At 48.4% G+C, this 18,184-nt stretch overlaps 1 protein-coding gene across 2 annotated transcripts in view; it reads left to right on the top strand.

Moving 5' to 3' along the window:
• The window catches only part of NSMAF (neutral sphingomyelinase activation associated factor), a 44,592-nt gene extending 26,417 nt beyond the window's left edge, over positions 1-18,175 (top strand). For both annotated transcript variants that reach the window (XM_074354968.1, XM_074354967.1), the window contains 20 exons: positions 388-496; positions 2,422-2,598; positions 3,713-3,792; positions 4,312-4,402; positions 4,502-4,565; positions 5,506-5,557; positions 5,652-5,772; positions 6,171-6,302; positions 7,033-7,075; positions 7,382-7,545; positions 8,936-9,044; positions 10,299-10,357; positions 12,426-12,493; positions 13,293-13,360; positions 13,732-13,855; positions 14,719-14,802; positions 15,696-15,846; positions 16,257-16,359; positions 16,486-16,595; positions 17,497-18,175. In XM_074354968.1, the coding sequence (XP_074211069.1) occupies positions 388-496; positions 2,422-2,598; positions 3,713-3,792; positions 4,312-4,402; positions 4,502-4,565; positions 5,506-5,557; positions 5,652-5,772; positions 6,171-6,302; positions 7,033-7,075; positions 7,382-7,545; positions 8,936-9,044; positions 10,299-10,357; positions 12,426-12,493; positions 13,293-13,360; positions 13,732-13,855; positions 14,719-14,802; positions 15,696-15,846; positions 16,257-16,359; positions 16,486-16,595; positions 17,497-17,591 (2,004 nt within the window). In that variant the 3' untranslated portion in view covers positions 17,592-18,175. The remainder of the gene's footprint in view (positions 1-387; positions 497-2,421; positions 2,599-3,712; positions 3,793-4,311; positions 4,403-4,501; positions 4,566-5,505; positions 5,558-5,651; positions 5,773-6,170; positions 6,303-7,032; positions 7,076-7,381; positions 7,546-8,935; positions 9,045-10,298; positions 10,358-12,425; positions 12,494-13,292; positions 13,361-13,731; positions 13,856-14,718; positions 14,803-15,695; positions 15,847-16,256; positions 16,360-16,485; positions 16,596-17,496) is intronic.
• The last annotated feature ends 9 nt before the right edge of the window (positions 18,176-18,184 follow it).

Genomic DNA, 18,184 nt, shown 5'->3' with positions numbered 1-18,184 from the left:
TACTAAATGAAGGACTTGCTCAGTGATCCGTGTGTGAAATTGACATGATCATTATTTAATTTATAAAAGAAAGCTAAATATCTGTGTTGGAAGAAGATACAGAAAGACCTGGGTCAGCCAATTTTGAATTACAAAATCGCAGATTCAGAAATGCTGTTATCAGTAGCAATGTTCAGCACCAACAGGGCTTTCATGAAGTTGAGCTGGGATACACATCTTGTTCTTAGGACATTTGTGTGTATTGCTAAATCCGATTTGTAGTTGGAGAATATGCATATGAAACTGACAAAAAACAGAGAAGTTTAATTGGTGGCCTTGGTGGTGATGTCGCTTATACTGGGATTGAAAGGTGAATGCGGTTGGATTCTTTTCTTTCTGGACTTACAGGGCTTGGAAGTGTTCTGCACAGAAGATGACCTGTGTTCCGACATCTACCTGAAGTTCTACGAACCTCAAGACCGAGACGACCTCTACTTTTATATTGCTACGTATCTAGGTTTGGCGCTCACCCTTCATTTTATCTGTCCATGTGAAGGTCGTTCAAATCCCGAGTAACTGGGACAGGAAGGAACGAGAAGAAAAGTGCTGTCTTGAGAATCACCTCCCTGTGGTTCTGTTTATTTCTTCTCATCAGCAGCACTGGGTGGCAGAAAGGCATTTTAAAAAACTAAGGGAAACAAATGAAATTTGTTAATAATTCACTCCAATTCTGTATTTTAAAAACTCGTGATAAATATATTTAAATATTTTTCACATCTTAACAACCCCCCGATTGAACAGATTACAAAGAATCCCCTAATTACTTTTGATGTCCAGTTATGAAAACCAGGTCTGAGTTTCTTCATGGGAGACTGAGTTATCCAGTCATGTGTTTGTGATCATTAACTGTGGTCTTAAGTCACAAAGCTGGAAAAAGTACAAAAGGAACACATGAAAAGTATAACGCAGTCCCACGGGAATCGGTTTGCTTTTAACTAGTATTTCCACGATCTTCCATAGGAAATGTGAACTTTCCCACCTTTATCCGAGAGAACACCTGTGTTTTTCTTTTCAAGCATAAGCATGTTTAAGTTGTATGGCTGAATTAAATCCTTGCTTTCAGAGCTTCCCGTTGACTAGAATGGAATGACTTCTAAAAACAGACGTTGGGGTTTTGCTAACACCACCTGAGTTTTGTTTGCTGCCCTAGTGTCCAGAGAAGCCGTCTGCGCCCTATGCAGCATACTCCCTTAGAAAGGAAATTTTCCTGCAAGGAGGAATAGTTTATTTTCAATAAGGAACATACTTTGTTTTATAGTGGCTTTTAGAATTCATTATTTTTTTCTTCTCACATTAAGCTGTTCAGTTTAACTTAATGCATTAATGTAGCTTTGATACAAGTTTACTTTTATCTCCTGCCTGTGGATTTAATTTTTTTCATTTAACTTCTCTAACTCTAACAAGATTACAACAAAAAACTCAATTTTCATGGTGAGTCCTAAAAAAAAAAATCTCAAGTTAGAAAACTTGCCGTGGCCTAAAGAGTCTGCTTCTGTGACGCTGTTGGTTCTGCCTGAGTTTATTCCTCATATTGTCCAGACTTTCTCTGATGTGTTCTGAGAATGGAAAATCAGAGGATGCATGTTGTGATTTTTTTTTTTAAGCCCTTTCCTAGTAGCTGATTAGAGAAGAAACTTGGCAAAATAAATAAAAATAAATATTGAATCAACGAATGACTTAGATACGTTGCTTGATGCAGCCAATAAAAAGCAAAATTTCCTGAACAAAATAGAACAGTTGACTCATTTTACAGGAAAGTTATTGTCAGTGCCACACGGTCTGTGATTCCATTTTTCGTGTGGTCTTTCTGGCTCTGCGGGGTTGAGAAATTGCTTCCTCCCGACACAGACCTGTTTTCTCCCTCAGCAGTTTTTATTCTTTTCCTTATTCCTCATTTGCATAAATAATATGTAGTCGTTCACAAATTCACAATAATACCCCTCTTCCAGATCTGAAAGAAAACTGGAAGATTTTTGTTTTGATTTCGTTAAAAATGGAGGAAACAAACTTTTACAGTCATGGCTTCTTAAGGGCAGTGAAACTCAAGCCCATTTGGAGGGGTTCTTTGTTAGCACGTGTTGTAGCCTGTATGTAACATAGCAAATATTTCGTTACCATGTAATATTTATACATTTGCTCCACACTTTCATACTTGCTTTACAGCATGTATTTAACAGGTATGATAAGTTTTATATCCTGTATTTAGTAAGTTTCCCTCCTGGATCTTGGAGATGCTCATTCTTAACAGAACAGATCGTAGCCTGCTTTTCTTGTTCTAAAATGGGCTTTTCAAAGATGGGTGGGAGGGTCTGCATGGGAAACATCGGCAGGGCTGTCACGTGCGTGCGGGCGCAGCAGTGACCCAGCGGCCTGTCCCCGCAGAGCACCACGTGGCGGAGCGCTCGGCCGAGAGCTACACGCTGCAGTGGCAGCGGGGGCACCTGTCCAACTACCAGTACCTGCTGCACCTCAACAGCCTGGCCGACCGCAGCTGCAACGACCTCTCCCAGTACCCGGTGTTCCCCTGGGTGGTCAGCGACTACAGCAGCCCCGAGCTGGGTAAGGGCCCCCCGCGCTCAGCGCAGAGAGGACGGGCCACCGTGGGGCCACGTCATGGTTCCTGAGCAGAGTCAATTCCGTGGCCGCCTTACCGCGCGGGGTGGCCGGTCTCCCCTCCGCGACACCGGAGAAGTGTTATGTGAATTCCACGCATCCGTATGTTTCTTACTGTCGCTGAGTTTTTCTAGTCCTGAAAAAAAGTACTCACCTACTTCTTGAAGGACACACCCAGAAAACATGCATGTAATTTTAAGCCTGTGTGACCATTATTACCTCTTATTACCTCTTAGTACCACGTTGTGAAATAGTTAAGTTTTTCACTTGGAAAATTGCATCTCAGGTTATATTATTTTTAAATTCACATTCAGAAATGTGATTACTGAACGGAATAGCTATTCATGATGGGACTCTTAGAAAGTACTGACTCAAAGGAGGAAGTAAAAATGATCAATTATTACATTACTGAGAGATGATTGTTTTAACTTTGTGGTGTATAGACTGCATTCTCAAATTATTTTAATAGAATGTGATTGTAACTTTATTTTGTAATATCTTAAAATTAGATATTGTGAGCAATAAATTACTTTTGGCAGTTCATAAATTGAACTCTTGTACTTGAAAGGGGTAACAGAAGGTAACATTTTCTAGGAACACAATTTATTTCTGATAATGTTCAGGTCTCCAGTTCTCGAATTATGCTGTTGTCACAGAATAATAATATTCACTGTGATTCATACCTAAAAAGTAAATCTTGGCAGAAGAATAATGGCTTTTGAAATTTGTTTATTTTTGTTGTTGTTTTACTTGGAATGTAGTTTTTTTTTAATCAGGTCTCTTTATAAAAATCAATATGCAGGGTATTTTCACATTAGAGATGTTACCTGAGCGGCTGTCACTAACTTAAAACGCCCACATTCTAACCTTAATAGCTGTATAAATAACCATAGGAAATACTGTAATTCTAATGGGTCTGTCTTGATTTTTTTAAAAATGATTTATTATTTGGAAATAAATGTGTGCGTGCGAGTCAGTTCAGGGAGATAAGGTTAAGTATAAACTTGCTTGCTTTACTTATTTGAATTCATTACGTTTTAAACATTTGTTTATTTTATAGATTTGTCAAATCCAGGAACCTTCCGGGACCTCAGTAAGCCAGTAGGGGCCCTCAATAAGGAACGGCTGGAGAGGCTGCTGGTATGTGGGCTCGGGGGCTCCTCGTTTCTGAGCAGCCGGGAGCCCTGGCCTGGTTTCTGTAGCACCTGGAGCTCTTTTCTTGCAGACTTAGGGCGGGTCTATCCCAAGGGACCAAAGGGTCCGCGCGGGTTTTTTCTCCCTCCCATCTCTGCCCGCTGCCGTCCTTGCCCCATGAGTTTTGCTGCTCACCATTTGCATTTTTGCCTCCGATCCAGGAGGTAAGAGGCTGAGCTGATTTATTTTCCTGAGGGTGCTCTCGGGTGAATTGCACAGGAGATGCATGAAATTTCTTCTCTTCAGTCCAGCCCCAACATTGTTACCCCTGGGCCAAGAAAACCAAGACCCTTCTGGCAGGAATGCTGTGTTTATTCAGATCCCCGCTCTTTGTCATGGTCTCCTGTTCCTGCCCAGGAGAGAAGCGAGGGGATAGAATGTATCCGCGCCGGGACTCCTGCAGGCTTTTGCTGCCGGAGTCACGGCCGCGCGCACCCAGCAGCACTCGTGCTCCGTGTGTTGCAGGCGCGCTACCAGGAGATGCCGGAGCCCAAGTTCATGTACGGCAGCCACTACTCCTCCCCGGGCTACGTGCTGTTCTATCTTGTGAGGATCGGTAAGATGCCGTCGCCACTCCCGGTTCAGCGTTATTTCACGTGGACTCTTCCGCGAGGCTGTGATCGTGATCCCAACTCTGATTTTTCTCCCCCTCTAGCGCCAGAGTACATGCTATGTCTGCAGAATGGAAGATTCGATAACGCAGATAGAATGTTCAACAGGTGTGCCGCGATGCCTCGCCTAACACCCCTTACGCTTTCTAATTACGCATGCGCAGTGTGTTCACGTCTGAACCCTAGATACAAACAAAAATGGAAGGAAATGTAAAAAAACACTGCAGAAATTGCTCCGCCTGTTCCTCTCAGGCTTTGTATGGCCGTGTGTGTGTACGTGTGAATGTGAGAACATGTTTTAAATACAGGGTTTTGTCCTGCCTTTTGTAGCTTCATATTAGATCTTGAAGTTTTTCCCATATTATTAGATGTTCTTCAAAAAAGTGATTTTTTTAAAATTACTGTATCACTTCCTAACCTATGCCGTAATTCACTTGAACTCTTTATTTTAGCTGTTTCTCTGTTGGACATTTAGAGCGTTTCCAACATTTCATTATTGTAAATAATCCTGCTGTGAATTGAATACAATCCCCCATGTGTGTTTAAGTAATTTTTCTTATTATAAAGTAATATTTTCTTACCCAAAATAATCAGAGAATATAAAGAAGAAAATTAAGTTCGCTGGGCATCTGACCATGCAGAGATGATACTCATTGTGTTCATCTTTTGGTCTGTGTCTTTCCAACCTTTTTCGAAGCTCTGCATGTGTTTATTTATAGCCCATTTTTGAAATGAGCTATTAAAATAGTCATGCTCAGTTTTCAGTGTTTAAGCACCTGCCTCCAGTGGCCCCCTGATGAGGCTGTGGTGTTGGGGGGGCTCCCGACCTGGCCTTGGAGACGTCCCCTCTGGGTCCATGTCCTGGCCCCGTGGTCCCTCCCTGAGTGGGCCCAGGGTTTTCTCTTCTGTCGCAGGTGGACCCTCATGTGGGTATGGGGAAATCATGAGTTACCGAGAGTGTACCTAGAAGCCGGGCTCCCAGACAGTGCTGCTGCTGCTGCTTCCATACCCTTGATTCAAAATCACTGTCACCTTTTTTCACATTCAGTATCGCAGAAACTTGGAAAAACTGTTTGGATGGTGCAACCGATTTTAAAGAGGTGAGCAGTCCCCACGCTAATGGTTCACCGGACTGGTGGTTTCTAACGGCTTTAAAAATGTTGTTCTTCCCCCCCCCCCCCCCGAAACTTTCAGCTGATTCCGGAGTTCTACGGTGATGACGTCAGCTTTTTAATCAATAGTCTGAAGCTGGATTTGGGGAAGAGACAAGGAGGGCAGATGGTTGATGACGTCAAGCTTCCCCCGTGGGCGCGGAGTGAGTACCAGTTAGACGTACTGAGTCAGGCAAGTCCTCTGCCTGGCAGTGCGGTCTCAGTATGACTAATTAATTATTCAATTGCCTAGATTTTAAAAAATAACATTATAATTCTGTCTAAATGAGGTAACAGTCTTATTCCAAATTGTAAGTATCCTGAGTCTATGATGTAAAAACATTTACTATGTATTGGAGAGACCTGAATGTTGTGAAAATCATTTTTGCCACAACTCCCCCTCAAATTTATATTATATATGATGGGAGGGAATAACCTCACTAAGCAAGAAACACGTCCCTCTTGCTGATCCCAGAAGCGCTATCTGCCCATGGACAGACAGAAGAAACGGGAGAAAGTCAAAGGGTGACTTGGGCTGATTCAGCCGTGTCTGACCTCCTAGGTCCCGAGGACTTTCTGCGGAAGAGCAGGGAGGCACTGGAGAGCAGCTACGTGTCCGAGCACCTGCACGAGTGGATCGACCTCGTGTTCGGCTACAAGCAGAAAGGAGGGGACGCAGTTGGAGCCCACAACGGTGGGTCCCTGTCGTCCACACTTCACTTAGCGTTTAAACAGAAGCAAACCAAAAACGAGTTCAGAATGGTCCAGCTTACTTCCTGCGCAGAAGCACCTTGTCTCAGCAGGCAGTGCCCGCTGGCTCAGGGACCCCGATCAGACACTGAGGGTAAAAGAGGAGGAAGGACTGTCGCCTGGAGATCACCTGCTTCTCTGTGGTCCCAAGAAGTCTTTCTCTAAAGTCTTGTAATTCTAGCTTGTACTCCCATCCCATTCAGTCGTTTCTCTCAGAGCTCAGTCTGAGTACGCTAGAACAGCCACCTCAGTTCCTAAGAAGGCCCCAGAGTTTCTTTTTAACTGAGCAGAAGGAAGCCGGCAGCCCTCACCTGCTCCTCATGTAGTTCTCACCTCCTCCGGACTTCCCGACGCAGGTAACGGGGACGTGGGGCCGACCCCTGGCACACCTGGCCGGGCCGGGCTCCCCCGGAGCAGAGGGGCACTGACCCAGAAAGACCCTGGGACGACAGGTGATCTCAGCGCCAGGTACACTGCTGCTCAGGGAAAGATAATAGTTCAGGCTGATTTTTTACCCACGTTGGAGATTACTAGGCTGTTTTGCAGAATGAAATTCAGTTTCTTTGAATAAAAGTTTAAAATTGCTGAGTTTTTGCAATTCTCAACGGAGCATATGTTCTAACAAAAGGGTTCCTCTTTCAGCCATGTTCTATCTCACATCTCTTTTTTTACAGTATTTCATCCCCTGACCTACGAAGGAGGCGTAGACTTGAACAGGTACTTGTGTGTCTGTAAGGGGTTTCTGTTTACAAATTGCCTCTTTGTCTAAATGATGGATGTGGTTATTTGATACTAAGGGATGGAAATCTGACACTGAACTGTAGCTTGCTTTCACCGTTATGTAAGTTGCTGAGCCTCAGAAACTTACCTGCCGACCTGGGGTACAGTGCAGACAACCCTGCACGTAGCCACTGTTACCGTCGGAGGGTTCATCTCGCCCCTGTTACTCTGTGTTGTCTGGGGTTCCTGCTTCTGGGGAGCTTGAACCTGCTGCTTCACCACGTCGCTTCTCCTGTCCTAAAGCATGGAGGACCCTGACGAGAAGGTGGCCGTGCTCACCCAGATCCTGGAGTTCGGACAGACACCCAAACAGCTCTTTGCGACTCCGCATCCTCGAAGGATCACCCCTAGGTTTAAAAGTGGGTCCCAGCCCTCGAGTTGTAACGCGTCCACAGCCGATTCTCCAGGTAACTTTTGTAAGGAGAGCGATCGGGAGCGTCTTCTGTTTCTTTTCTGATTAAGGTGTTTCTGAAGATTCTGGAGTAGACACGAAACAGGGACATTGGGCGGCTCAGAGGTGATTCTGTTTTACCTCTGACTGCGTTTCTCCTGCAGACAGACCACCCTATTTTTGTTGTTTGGTTTGTTTTTAACTTTTGACCTTAGAGGAGATCAGTCGCTTTTATTTTTTGGTGATTTAATCTGGGGCTCAGCAGTGTTTTGCGTTGTTGTTACGTCCTCTTCCTTTCCTGTGGTTTCCCAAGCTGGTGTTGGATTCTTGGCTGTCCGTCCCCTTTTTCTCATCCACCCGTCCCGGCCGTGGCCGCCTTAACGGTCACATCGCCCTTCTCTACCCCAGAGCATCCGGTACCCCAGATGCAGATCGTGAAGTCAAGGCGCTCTGATTTCTTCACCTGGTTCTATTTTCCTAGTCAGTCATTTACAGAGTGTGCCAGGCATGTGCTTGGGGCAGAGCTGAACCTGACTGTTCTGAGATCTGGTGTTTGGAAAGAGAGGAGAGAATATACCGTTGCCCGGCTGTCGTGTTTTACGTTGCACAGGAGACAGCCTCGCACAGCAGGCTCCCGGGAGGGGTCTGACACCATGAAACCTCGGGAGCAGAAGTGCATGGTCCCTTCCTGTCTCCAGTCCTCTCTGCCCCAGGCCTGTCCAGGCTTCTCAGGCCACACGGCCGGCGAGGCGCTCAGCTGCGGAGGCGGCACTCCCTGCGGTCGCGTGACCCGCGCTGGCCACGAGCACTTCCCTAAGGAGAAAGCCCCACGGACTAAGTCAGAGAGACCACAGGATTACCTCGCGGTGCCTTAGACCCGTGCTCTGCTGAGTCACAGGGCGCTCCCCGCCGGGATTATTTAAAAGGGCGATGGCTGCTGCCCTTAAACAGAAGTGAGGGGACCACTTGGCTAGGCCTGCCCCAGGGGCACAGCCATGATTGGCTTCATCTCTTCTTTTTCCCTCTCAAAACTAAACCCAAAACCAGCCTGCAGTGTTCTTAGGGAGCTGTCAGGTTTTTGCAAAGATTATCATCGGTCTTGTGTGTCCTGAGGCTCCTAACTCGGGGGCCTGCTGAAAGCTGCAAACCTCGGTAAAGGTACAAAAGCACTGTAGTGGTCAGAGACACTTCTTAGTCTTTCCGCGAATGATTTTTATTGAGATCACATACCTTCTTCTCCCTCGACAAACGTGGAGCCATCGAACAGCGCCCTTGAGAGCAGTTCTGTCTGGGGGCGTTGCGCTTTGCTGGTTGTTTGATTCTAACAGAAAATACTGTGGCCTGAGGCTCACGGTCTCTGGCGTTGTTAGAGAGGCGGCGGCTGACTCGGCTGCCGCTGGATGCAGTCTCTCCAGGTGAAGAGTCTTTTGAAGACCTGACGGAGGAGAGCAGAACGCTGGCCTGGAGCAACATCACCAAACTGCAGCTGTACGAGCAGCACAGGATCCACAAAGAGTGAGTGAGCACGTGTGCGCCCGCGGCGGCCTCGGCCGGGGGGCCTGGCGCCACTGAGTCCAGGGCGAGCGCTCTCTCAGAGCCGTGCTGACTGCTGTCTGTGCCCCTCAGATGTCCACAGTGACCAGCCATCTGAGGTCAGAGTGACCAGGAAGGTTTGGCACAAGACAGATGTGTGTCATTTGTGCCCTCGGTCATTCTGGAGCACGAGACGGGGTCTGCAGACAGCAGGTGGCCGGGTGCCTCTCTGGTGGGCGCATGGCCCCCTGGGTCCATGAGAATGTGAAGCTTCAGGAGAAACGCTGTCCCTTACCACCATGTTGCATATGCTGATATTGTTGGGGAAAATCCAGCTTTTTAAAAAAAAATGATAACCAGTGTGCACGCAACACGTGCGCGCACACACGAAAATGTAGCTTTTTTAAAAAATGATAACAAATGTGCGTGCATACACACACCCACACAACATTGCAAATCTCACAAGAATTTACAAAAAAACCCACTTTACTTCCAAAACCTCGGGCTTGCTGTCGGCCTCAGCGGGTCTCCCCTGTGCAGGTAGAGGGATGGGGAGGGGCCTGAGAAGCGCTGACCTGGCCTGACCCGGCCTGTCCCAGGTGGGAAGCCCGGGCCCAGGGACGAGACCGTTGTCCTGCTCCATGTCCAGTCTGACGTTCCATTGTCAGGCTCACCGTCGGTCATGAGTGGGACTCAACAGCCAGGCCCCATCGGAGCACTGGCCCCAGACCAGAGCACAGCCTCCGGAAGGGGACTCATAGCCCCACCTGGCTGGTTGGAATTTGTTGATGCTTTCCTTTCCTCGACTTCTCTAAATGGCACGTAGGAAGGGGCCTTATGCTCCGAGGCCGTGAGGACACAAATGAACCTTTAAGAGGACATGCGGGCCGCACAGTGGCCTTGTCACTGGGCAGAAGCGAGTGAGGCGTTCCAGTAACATGGTTGCTGGCAGCTGGTTCCCTGGTGTCACACGTGTGTGTCCGACCTCGCACGTCCCCGGCAGTGGCCTGGGGAGGGAGAGTGGGTGGTCCCAGCCCCAGGTGTTACTAGAACAGGATGAGGGGCCGCCGCCTGTGACTTGGCCGCGGCTGGTCTCAGGTGGGCCACAGCCAGCATTCACGTCATGAAGGAAAGGGGACAGCAGCTCGGACTGAACCCACTCAGATCAAGGCCCTGGAGAGACGGCTGTCCTGGCACACGGTTGATGGTAATTTATAAAACTTTGTCTTCAAACAGGGCAGTCACTGGAATCGCAGTCTCCTGCAACGGCTCGTCCGTCTTCACAACCTCACAAGGTATGTCCTCCTGCCTGAAGACGGGCTCCTTCACTCCGTCTGGACTGTCCCTGCTTCTGCTGCCTCCACGGGGAATAAATTACGAGCAGTTAATTGGTGGTTGATGCCATACAATTCCATGGTGATTTGCCCAAAACAATACTGGGAAAACACCTTTCTGTGGCTGGCAAGGTTTCCCAGAATCAAAGGGACAGGCAACAGGTCCCGCCCCCCGGGTCCCACCCCAGGCGTCACAGGTAGGGAGCCAGATGTGCTGTTGGGCTTTTGTTTTTGTCACTCAGCGTATATTCCAGCGTGTTGACTGCAGGACTCAGCTCGAAGTCTAAGTCACACATTGTTAATGGGCTTAGGTGTTATCAGAATTGTGCAAAAGCCCTGCCGTGGCCCAAGGAAGAGGACATGTAACTGCATCTTAATGGCACGTTAGAATTTCACTGTTTTGATCTCATAAAGAGACTAAGCATTAAGCACCTCCTGCCGTCTACAGCCATGCTTTTCCGGGCAGGGTGCACAGTATGTCATTAAAGCACATCTTGTCCCCGTCCTGCCCTAAGCTTGGTGACAGGCCCTCTGCAGAGTGAAGGTGAGAAGGGAAGGGTTCTAAGACAGCTGCTTGGCCGAGCTGGTAGCTGGCTGTGAGTAGCTGGCTGCCTGTCCTTCAGTCTTCGTTGCAAGAAAGTGTGTTTTTCGTCCACTAAGTGAGAGAAGGCGCTGTCCTAGCACCCATTTCCGGGCGAATCAAAATTGCCGCTCCCAGACTCTGCCTGTGGTTCCGCCTCCATGGCGTGTTCTTCCTGCCTCGTTCAAATACGATCTCAGATTTTGTAACACAAAACTCCACGAGGCACGGAAGACGACTCTGCCGGAGACCAGAGGAGGCCCACGCCCTGCCCAGGGTGCAGGGGTCACCTGGACGATGGCGCTCTGACGGGAGGAGGCCATGGTGCTTTGCCAGGAGTCCTCCCCACTGAGCTTGCCAATGTTTTAACCCAAGACAAAACGCTTTATCTTTGAGTGAAGCCTGCATTCTTGGCTGGATTTGTCTGTCGTGGCTCGTTAAATCCTTCAGCTCCCTGTACTCACGTGACCTTGTAAACTGAGTTTTACAAGCACCCAGGCTTTAAACCTCTGAGGCCTGTTTAGCATATTGCTTCGTTGTGAACTGGCCAACGACCAGGGAGTGGGGGTGTCTTGGTCAAAAGCTTTTGTTTTTTCTGGTTTTTCCTTCGCTCTTACTAATCCATGTGACCGGTTTATTTGCACTGACATTTACACTCGTGTTGCTGCTGGACACGCATCCGGTGTGTAGACACTTGGGCCACCACGGGCCCCGGCGCCTGGGAGAGCCGCCGGCCAGGCTGGGGGATGGTTTCCTACGCATGTCCCGGCTCACTCCTGTGTGTTGCTGTCGCAAAACTTAGGTTGAAATACTCAGTTTTACTACACAGAGGAAAGTAGAAATTACTTAAAGCTCATGCTGACCTGTTCTGTGTCACGTTGTGTGTTTCCAGATGAGGAAACGTGCTGTTACGTATTTCGGACGCGGGGTGTTGGGAGCACATTGTGGTTTGCGGGTCTTGGTGTGGAGCTTGTCTGGGTGCACCTTTTTAAAGCTTCTGTTAGCAAGGAAGTTAAACGCTTGGACATTTCAATCCCTAGTTTAGTATTTAGGAAGTTAGCGGTTCCTGTCCACAGATGCTAATTCAGTACAAGGATATCACACCATAATTGGGTTTTTAAAAAAAAATTAAATATTTTAAAAGCTATTTTAAAAACATTTAAAAAAAATTTTTTTGTTTTCTTTAATGTTAAAATTGCTATTTTCCTGTTCTTTAGCTTATTTATAAGTTACTAGACTTAACTCTGCATTCGGCCGTGGCTTTAGGCTAATCTGTGTGTCATAGGTCACAGACCTTCAGAGATGTCTGGGGTGTCCTGGGGGGCGGCCCTCGGCGTCTCGCCCGTCATCCCCCCCACCTCCCCCAGTGCCTCGCATGCACTTGCTGGTCAGTATCTGTAAAGGTCAGGAAATCTTTCTTACATGTTTGCTTTGTCATTATTAAATCAGACTCCACGCTGAAGATGTTTTCCAAAGAATCCAAGATGCTACAAAGAAGTATATCATTTTCAAATATGGTGAGTTGAGGTCATTTTAACTTTGCATCTGTGTTACGACAGAAATTCACGGAGCGGCTTGTTTTATACACACACGTGTATGACATTTTGCTTCCTCCCAGACAGTCGGGTTTGTTCCCGTGCGGTAGCTACGGAATGCCTCAGCTCGATGACTCCTAAGTTAAATTAGAAGTTTTTCCAGGCATTCTCATTCTCATAATATTGTGATTTCATTTGTCACTTTTTAAAAAAATTTAAAGTGCTACCCAGTAGAATTCTCCTTAATCTTCCCTTTTCTGGGAACTGTCAGACTAAATGCTTGTGTGTTACAGAATTTAACGCATTTCTGAGTTGGCAGGATACCTACGACTAGAAAACCAGTTCTTCTGAAAAAACACATTTTGTTGTTAATGTCGGTCATCTGAAAGCTACTGCAGTTCCCTAAAGACTTCCGGAAGGTTCCCTTTCCCCCCGAGTCCGTGCCCCAGAGTGTGTGTTTGGATCCTGGCCTGCATCCCCACGATTCACTCCGACATGGTCGGAGGCGCCTGGCCCAGGGCAGCAAGGGCGCCCGGAGCCCCGAGAACCGTCAGGGTGGGTCTTCGTACACTTGACACACTTTGACTTCCTTTCCTACATTTTGGAGGAAGCTCGGCAACTGGAATCAGCCAGTTGAAAAGAAACTTCGCAAATATGAGGAAGGCCAACACAAAGAGAATTTGAGCATTAATTTGGGGGAGGAACTTATGAAATCATTTTACCACATTAAGGATTCACTGCTTTTTGTAAATCATTTAACGTCAAATTATTTGCATTTCAGGCTTTGTCGTCGTGTTTACTTTTACCGGGAGATGCCACTGTCATAAGCTCTTCGTGGGACAATAACGTGTAGGTGTCCGCATGCCCCCTGTAACACCACACGCTCCCTTTGTGGACGCGAGGCGGGCAAGCACAGGGTCTCCCGTTGTTTAGATGCTTGGTGAGGACAGTGGGTTTCAGTGTGATGATTTGAATCTAATCACTTCTCCCGTTGGACTCTATTTTCCTCTGAGTTTTTAAACTCAGGTGAAAACACAGATGAGCCAGACCTGGAAATTCCTACTTTTAAATTCCCACTTTGGTTTACTGTCACGAGAACAAGTAATTTGTCATTTCAGCGGGCCTTAGTACCCGTAGATTTAAACGATACTAATTGCAAAATGTGTTTAACAGCCACAACGTCAGCGGGCGGTTTCAACAGTTCTCATCTTTCTTGTCAGCTACTTTTATTCCGTGGCGTTTGGGAGATGCCAGGACACGCTGATGGGGCATGACGATGCTGTTAGTAAAATCTGTTGGCTCGACAGCAGGCTGTATTCTGCGTCCTGGGACTCGACTGTGAAGGTTTGTAGGGAGTTTCTGAATTGAAATGTGTGGAAGAGGCCAGCCTGAGAAGCCAGTCAGCCGCCTGTTGTTAATGTGTTCAGTCACTTTTCCCCGATTTTTCACAGAGTGAGGGATCTGTGAGGATAGTGAAGATTATTGTTTGTTTAACGTGTGCCCTTTTTAACATGACAGGTCTTCACAATTGCGTACTGTGTGTTCTCCGGGGGCGGGATGGCTGCGTGCTCGTTAGAGGGTGTAGCTCGGCTGTAGAACGAGCAGCCAGCCAGGCCATCAGAAAAGACCGGGCTACCGTGGGGGGCCGTTAACAGAGGATGCTTTTTATTTAAGGTTAGACCAGACAAACGCACACTGTCAGCATCGATGTCGGCCCATATTGACCTTTTCTTTGCATTTCTGTACAACTTCACTGCATAAACCACGGCACTATTCATCATCTTTGGTGTCCAGTTTGCGTTTATGTAAAACGAAAGCAAGAACCTAAAACCATCAGAATTCCTGCAGGAGTTTTGCATCATTTCTGCTCCTCCTCGCCCCCGGCCCCGAATTTCAGTACATTTTTTGGGTGACTTGCCTTTTTGAGTTTTCGCAAAACCTTAACGGACACTGCAGCACTCTGCACACCTGTTTCTTTAGTTCACGCAACACTTGGGTCATGAGGGCAGGTGTGAGGGAGGGCGCCGGTGCCGGCGACTCTGGGGAAGCTCAGGCAGCGGGGAGCGGCCAGGCCTCCCGAGGCCTCGTCATGCTGGTCACGTTTAACTGTGTTAAAGGGACGTCGGTCAGGAGGGTTTTCCCTGAGCGTTAGACATGCTTTTGTAGTAAACGTTGGCAGAGACCTCCTGCAATGTCTTCCATCCCAGGTGTGGTCCGGGGTCCCTCCCGAGATGAGTGCAGCCAGGAGACACCAGTTTGACCTGCTGGCCGAGCTGGAGCACGACGTGGGCGTGAGTACCGGCGGCAGGGCCGCGCCAGCAGGGGGGTCTTGGCTTCTCTAGGGCTTTACTTTGCTCATTGGAGGAGATCGCAGGCTGACTCGGTTCTTTGCCTGCAGTTGACTCTCGGGCTTCCAAGTCTCCTTTGTCTTTGTTTCGGTTTGCTGTTTCTCTGAGAATTAGCTACTATCTAACTAGATTTCCGTAAGTCCAGTTTCTGAGTAGATTGTGAATATTTGAGGACCCCCAAACTATTTGGGTGACAAGATGTGACCCATCATCTTTCGTGTCTTCTGACCCTGAGGGTGGAGGGGGCCGTCTGTCTGGGTGACACCCGTCCAGTCTCTGAGGACACGGACCTGTCTGCACAGCCCAGTGCACACAGCCTGGGGCAGAGCCAGGCCTGGGACCGGGTCCTTTTGGCTCATTCTATTCCCGCAGGGCTGTGACCTCGCGCCGTGGCCTGCAGGACGGCCTGTCCTCAGAGGCTGCGAACCGATGCCCGGTTTGCGGGGTCAGATTGACTGAGGTTGAGAAATCTTCATTTAGTGTGTAATTCAAGATGGGTAGGCGGGTGTAACCCAGAGACGCCCTCCACCTCCCCCAAACCCCTCAGTCATGGGTCAGCCGTGCTGCTGGCACTGAGGGACCCCGCGGCCGTTCATTCCTCATGGGGTGTCCCTCTGAAACTGTCCCTTTTAGCCTCTTTCGACGAGAGCATTACACTTACCCCGGCAACACATCCTTGTAGCCACTGGCAGATGAAGATCCCCTCCCTGAAATGAATTCGCGCACAGTAGGCGGTGTTGACGCTGATGTCTCGCTCATGTCCACGTGTGTGGATGGGCCCGGGCAGTGCTCACGACCGTGACTCTGCACGGGGTACCGTGTGTGTGCTTCTGCAGGTGGACACAATCAGTTTAAATGCTGCAGGCACACTGCTGGTTTCAGGCACCAGAGAAGGCACAGTGACTATCTGGGACCTCACCACGGCCACCATGCTGCACCAGATTCCGTGTCACTCAGGGACCATATGTGACACTGCTTTTAGCCCAGGTAGAATTATCTCTTTTTAATACAGATGGTACCAGGGCATTGGAATTACTATTGAAATAATGTGTGTAAAAAGACTGCTGTTGAGAGGTCTTGCCTATAAGTAAGGCTGCTCCGTAGTAGAATTCAGTCTCCTTGTGACATCTCTACCCATTAGAAAAGCTGTATTAAGTACTGCTCTTAATTTCTCACCTCACTAGAGAAATTAATGTATAAGGTGTAAATGAATTCACACCAAAGGGTCATCAGCCCAGCATCTCAGAAGCATTTCCAGCAGAGGATAATCATTGTTGGTTAAGCACAGGGAGCTCGAGTGAGCATCCAGCCACGGGATTCAGAAATAAAACCTCAGATTAATTTACAATGCGCTTCAGAAGCTGTAACCTGTATCCGTGTTTCGCCTCACGCTCCAGATAGTCGCCACGTCCTCAGCACAGGAGAAGACGGCTGTCTGAACATCATCGACGTGCAGACGGGCATGCTCATCTCATCCATGACTTCGGACGAGCCCCAGAGGTACCCCTTCTTGAGTTCCTAGCGCGAAGCCATTTACAAACAAGTTCACAGTCATGCCGCTGGGCTTGCGTGGACCCCTCCTTCACGATGAGTGACGACATGGTGATTTCTAAATCCTTCTCGCAGGTGCTTTATCTGGGATGGGAATTCTGTTTTATCCGGAAGTCAGTCTGGCGAGCTGCTCGTCTGGGACCTCCTCGGGGGAAGGAGCACTGAGAGAATTCGGGGCCACGCAGGTGAGCAGCCAGCCACTGGCCTGCCCCTCCTCCCGGAGCACTCTGCTCAGACCCGCTGTCCCCATCAGCGAGCATGTGCGTCAAACTGAGCACCCACCCCAACCCCCGTGCCCTCTGCGCCATGGACGTGCCCCTCTGGCACCCTGGCTGCCCAGGTGACCTGCGCCTTTTGGGTCCTTCAGGATTTAGATTTATGCTGACATTTGACTCCAAAATGGGCGTTTCTACATTAACTTCCACGTAGAGAATTAGAAACTGTAGTAAAAGCTGTAATGGTTTATTTAATACCTGCAGAGTTAAAAAGTCATGAATTAACAGTGAAAACAAAGTCTTCCTCTGACTACCACGCAGGCTCCTCCCTGGAGGACCTGCGCCAGCTGGTGCCGGGCGTGCCTACTGTTACTGAGCGGAGGGTGTGCAGTTGTGTGCAGTTGTTTTGCCCACTGGTTTTCGGTGTTGCTGACACGGGCATGTCTTCCTCCCGATTGTTCGGCGGCTTTAATTCTTCCAGGATCCATGGTTACGAGCATCTGTTGACTTGCCGCCTTTTCTCCCCCAGGTCACTGTTGTGGGTGGGTGTTAGTGGTGAGTCTGCCTTTCTTCCTCAGCTCACTAGCGTTCAGAAACCTCGCCTCCTTGCAACAGAAGTGGAAGTAAATCAGCAAACTCACACCAGTTCCCTCCCCACCCTGCCGCTTCCTGACCCTGGTTGTCAGTGTATAACCTTTGCATTCTCTTCCGCATCCGTAATTGCCGCTTGTTTTAGCGTTAGCTTTGCGTTTACCTGGTTCCTTACTCCTCCCAGGTTCCCTGTACTGAGCGCTGTGTTTAACTTGTGCGGAGGCCGTGCTGGTCCGCCGGCAGGTCCCCGCCGCGCCCTGACCCCACGCCTCTCCCGCAGGAGCCGTGACGTGCATGTGGATGAACGAGCAGTGCAGCAGCGTCATCACGGGCGGGGAGGACAGACAGATCACGTTCTGGAAACTGCAGTATTAAGTGCCTTTTCCTCAAGTATTATTGAACTCGATTTAATGTATTTTTAAACCAAACTTTTAAATGAACTGGTGAATGTGCAATTATAGTAATTAGAAGTTTTACCGCAAGAAACATTTGTGGTTTTAAACTTTCTAAATTGTGGTGACTTCACTGAAAGCCATCAGTTGCCATCCTCAGGCAGGCGAGGACGCGGCAGCATTCAGGGTAAACGTGCATTTGTAAGGCAGGCGATGATGGTCAGAAGATGGGCTTGGGGGCAGAGGGAACAGCTCAGAGATGTTAACCCGGCCGGGGCAGCTTCCAAGAGGCACTGAACAATGTAAGGATTTTCCAAGGAGATGTGAGTGCTCTCTGCCCAGTCACTCATGTCTCCCTAGTCCACACGGCCACTGCCCAGTGGGCTCTGGGGGATTTGTTTTCATGGAGTGGTTACTTTCTATAACCTACTGCCCCCAGAGTCTGAGAGTGTGGGGAAGGGTTAGCAGTTCTTACAACAGTCTTCTGTGCACAGGACAGTTTGCTCCACAGTAGCTGTGAAATCCTCATCTTTTCTATGACATTAAAAGTATTTTTCTGTAATGAAAGTTCCTTTT

Source organism: Camelus bactrianus, chromosome 29 (assembly GCF_048773025.1).
Source record: "Camelus bactrianus isolate YW-2024 breed Bactrian camel chromosome 29, ASM4877302v1, whole genome shotgun sequence".
Taxonomy (NCBI): domain Eukaryota; kingdom Metazoa; phylum Chordata; class Mammalia; order Artiodactyla; family Camelidae; genus Camelus; species Camelus bactrianus.
Note: the sequence above shows the minus strand (reverse complement) of the source record. Positions and strands in the feature narration are given on the sequence as shown.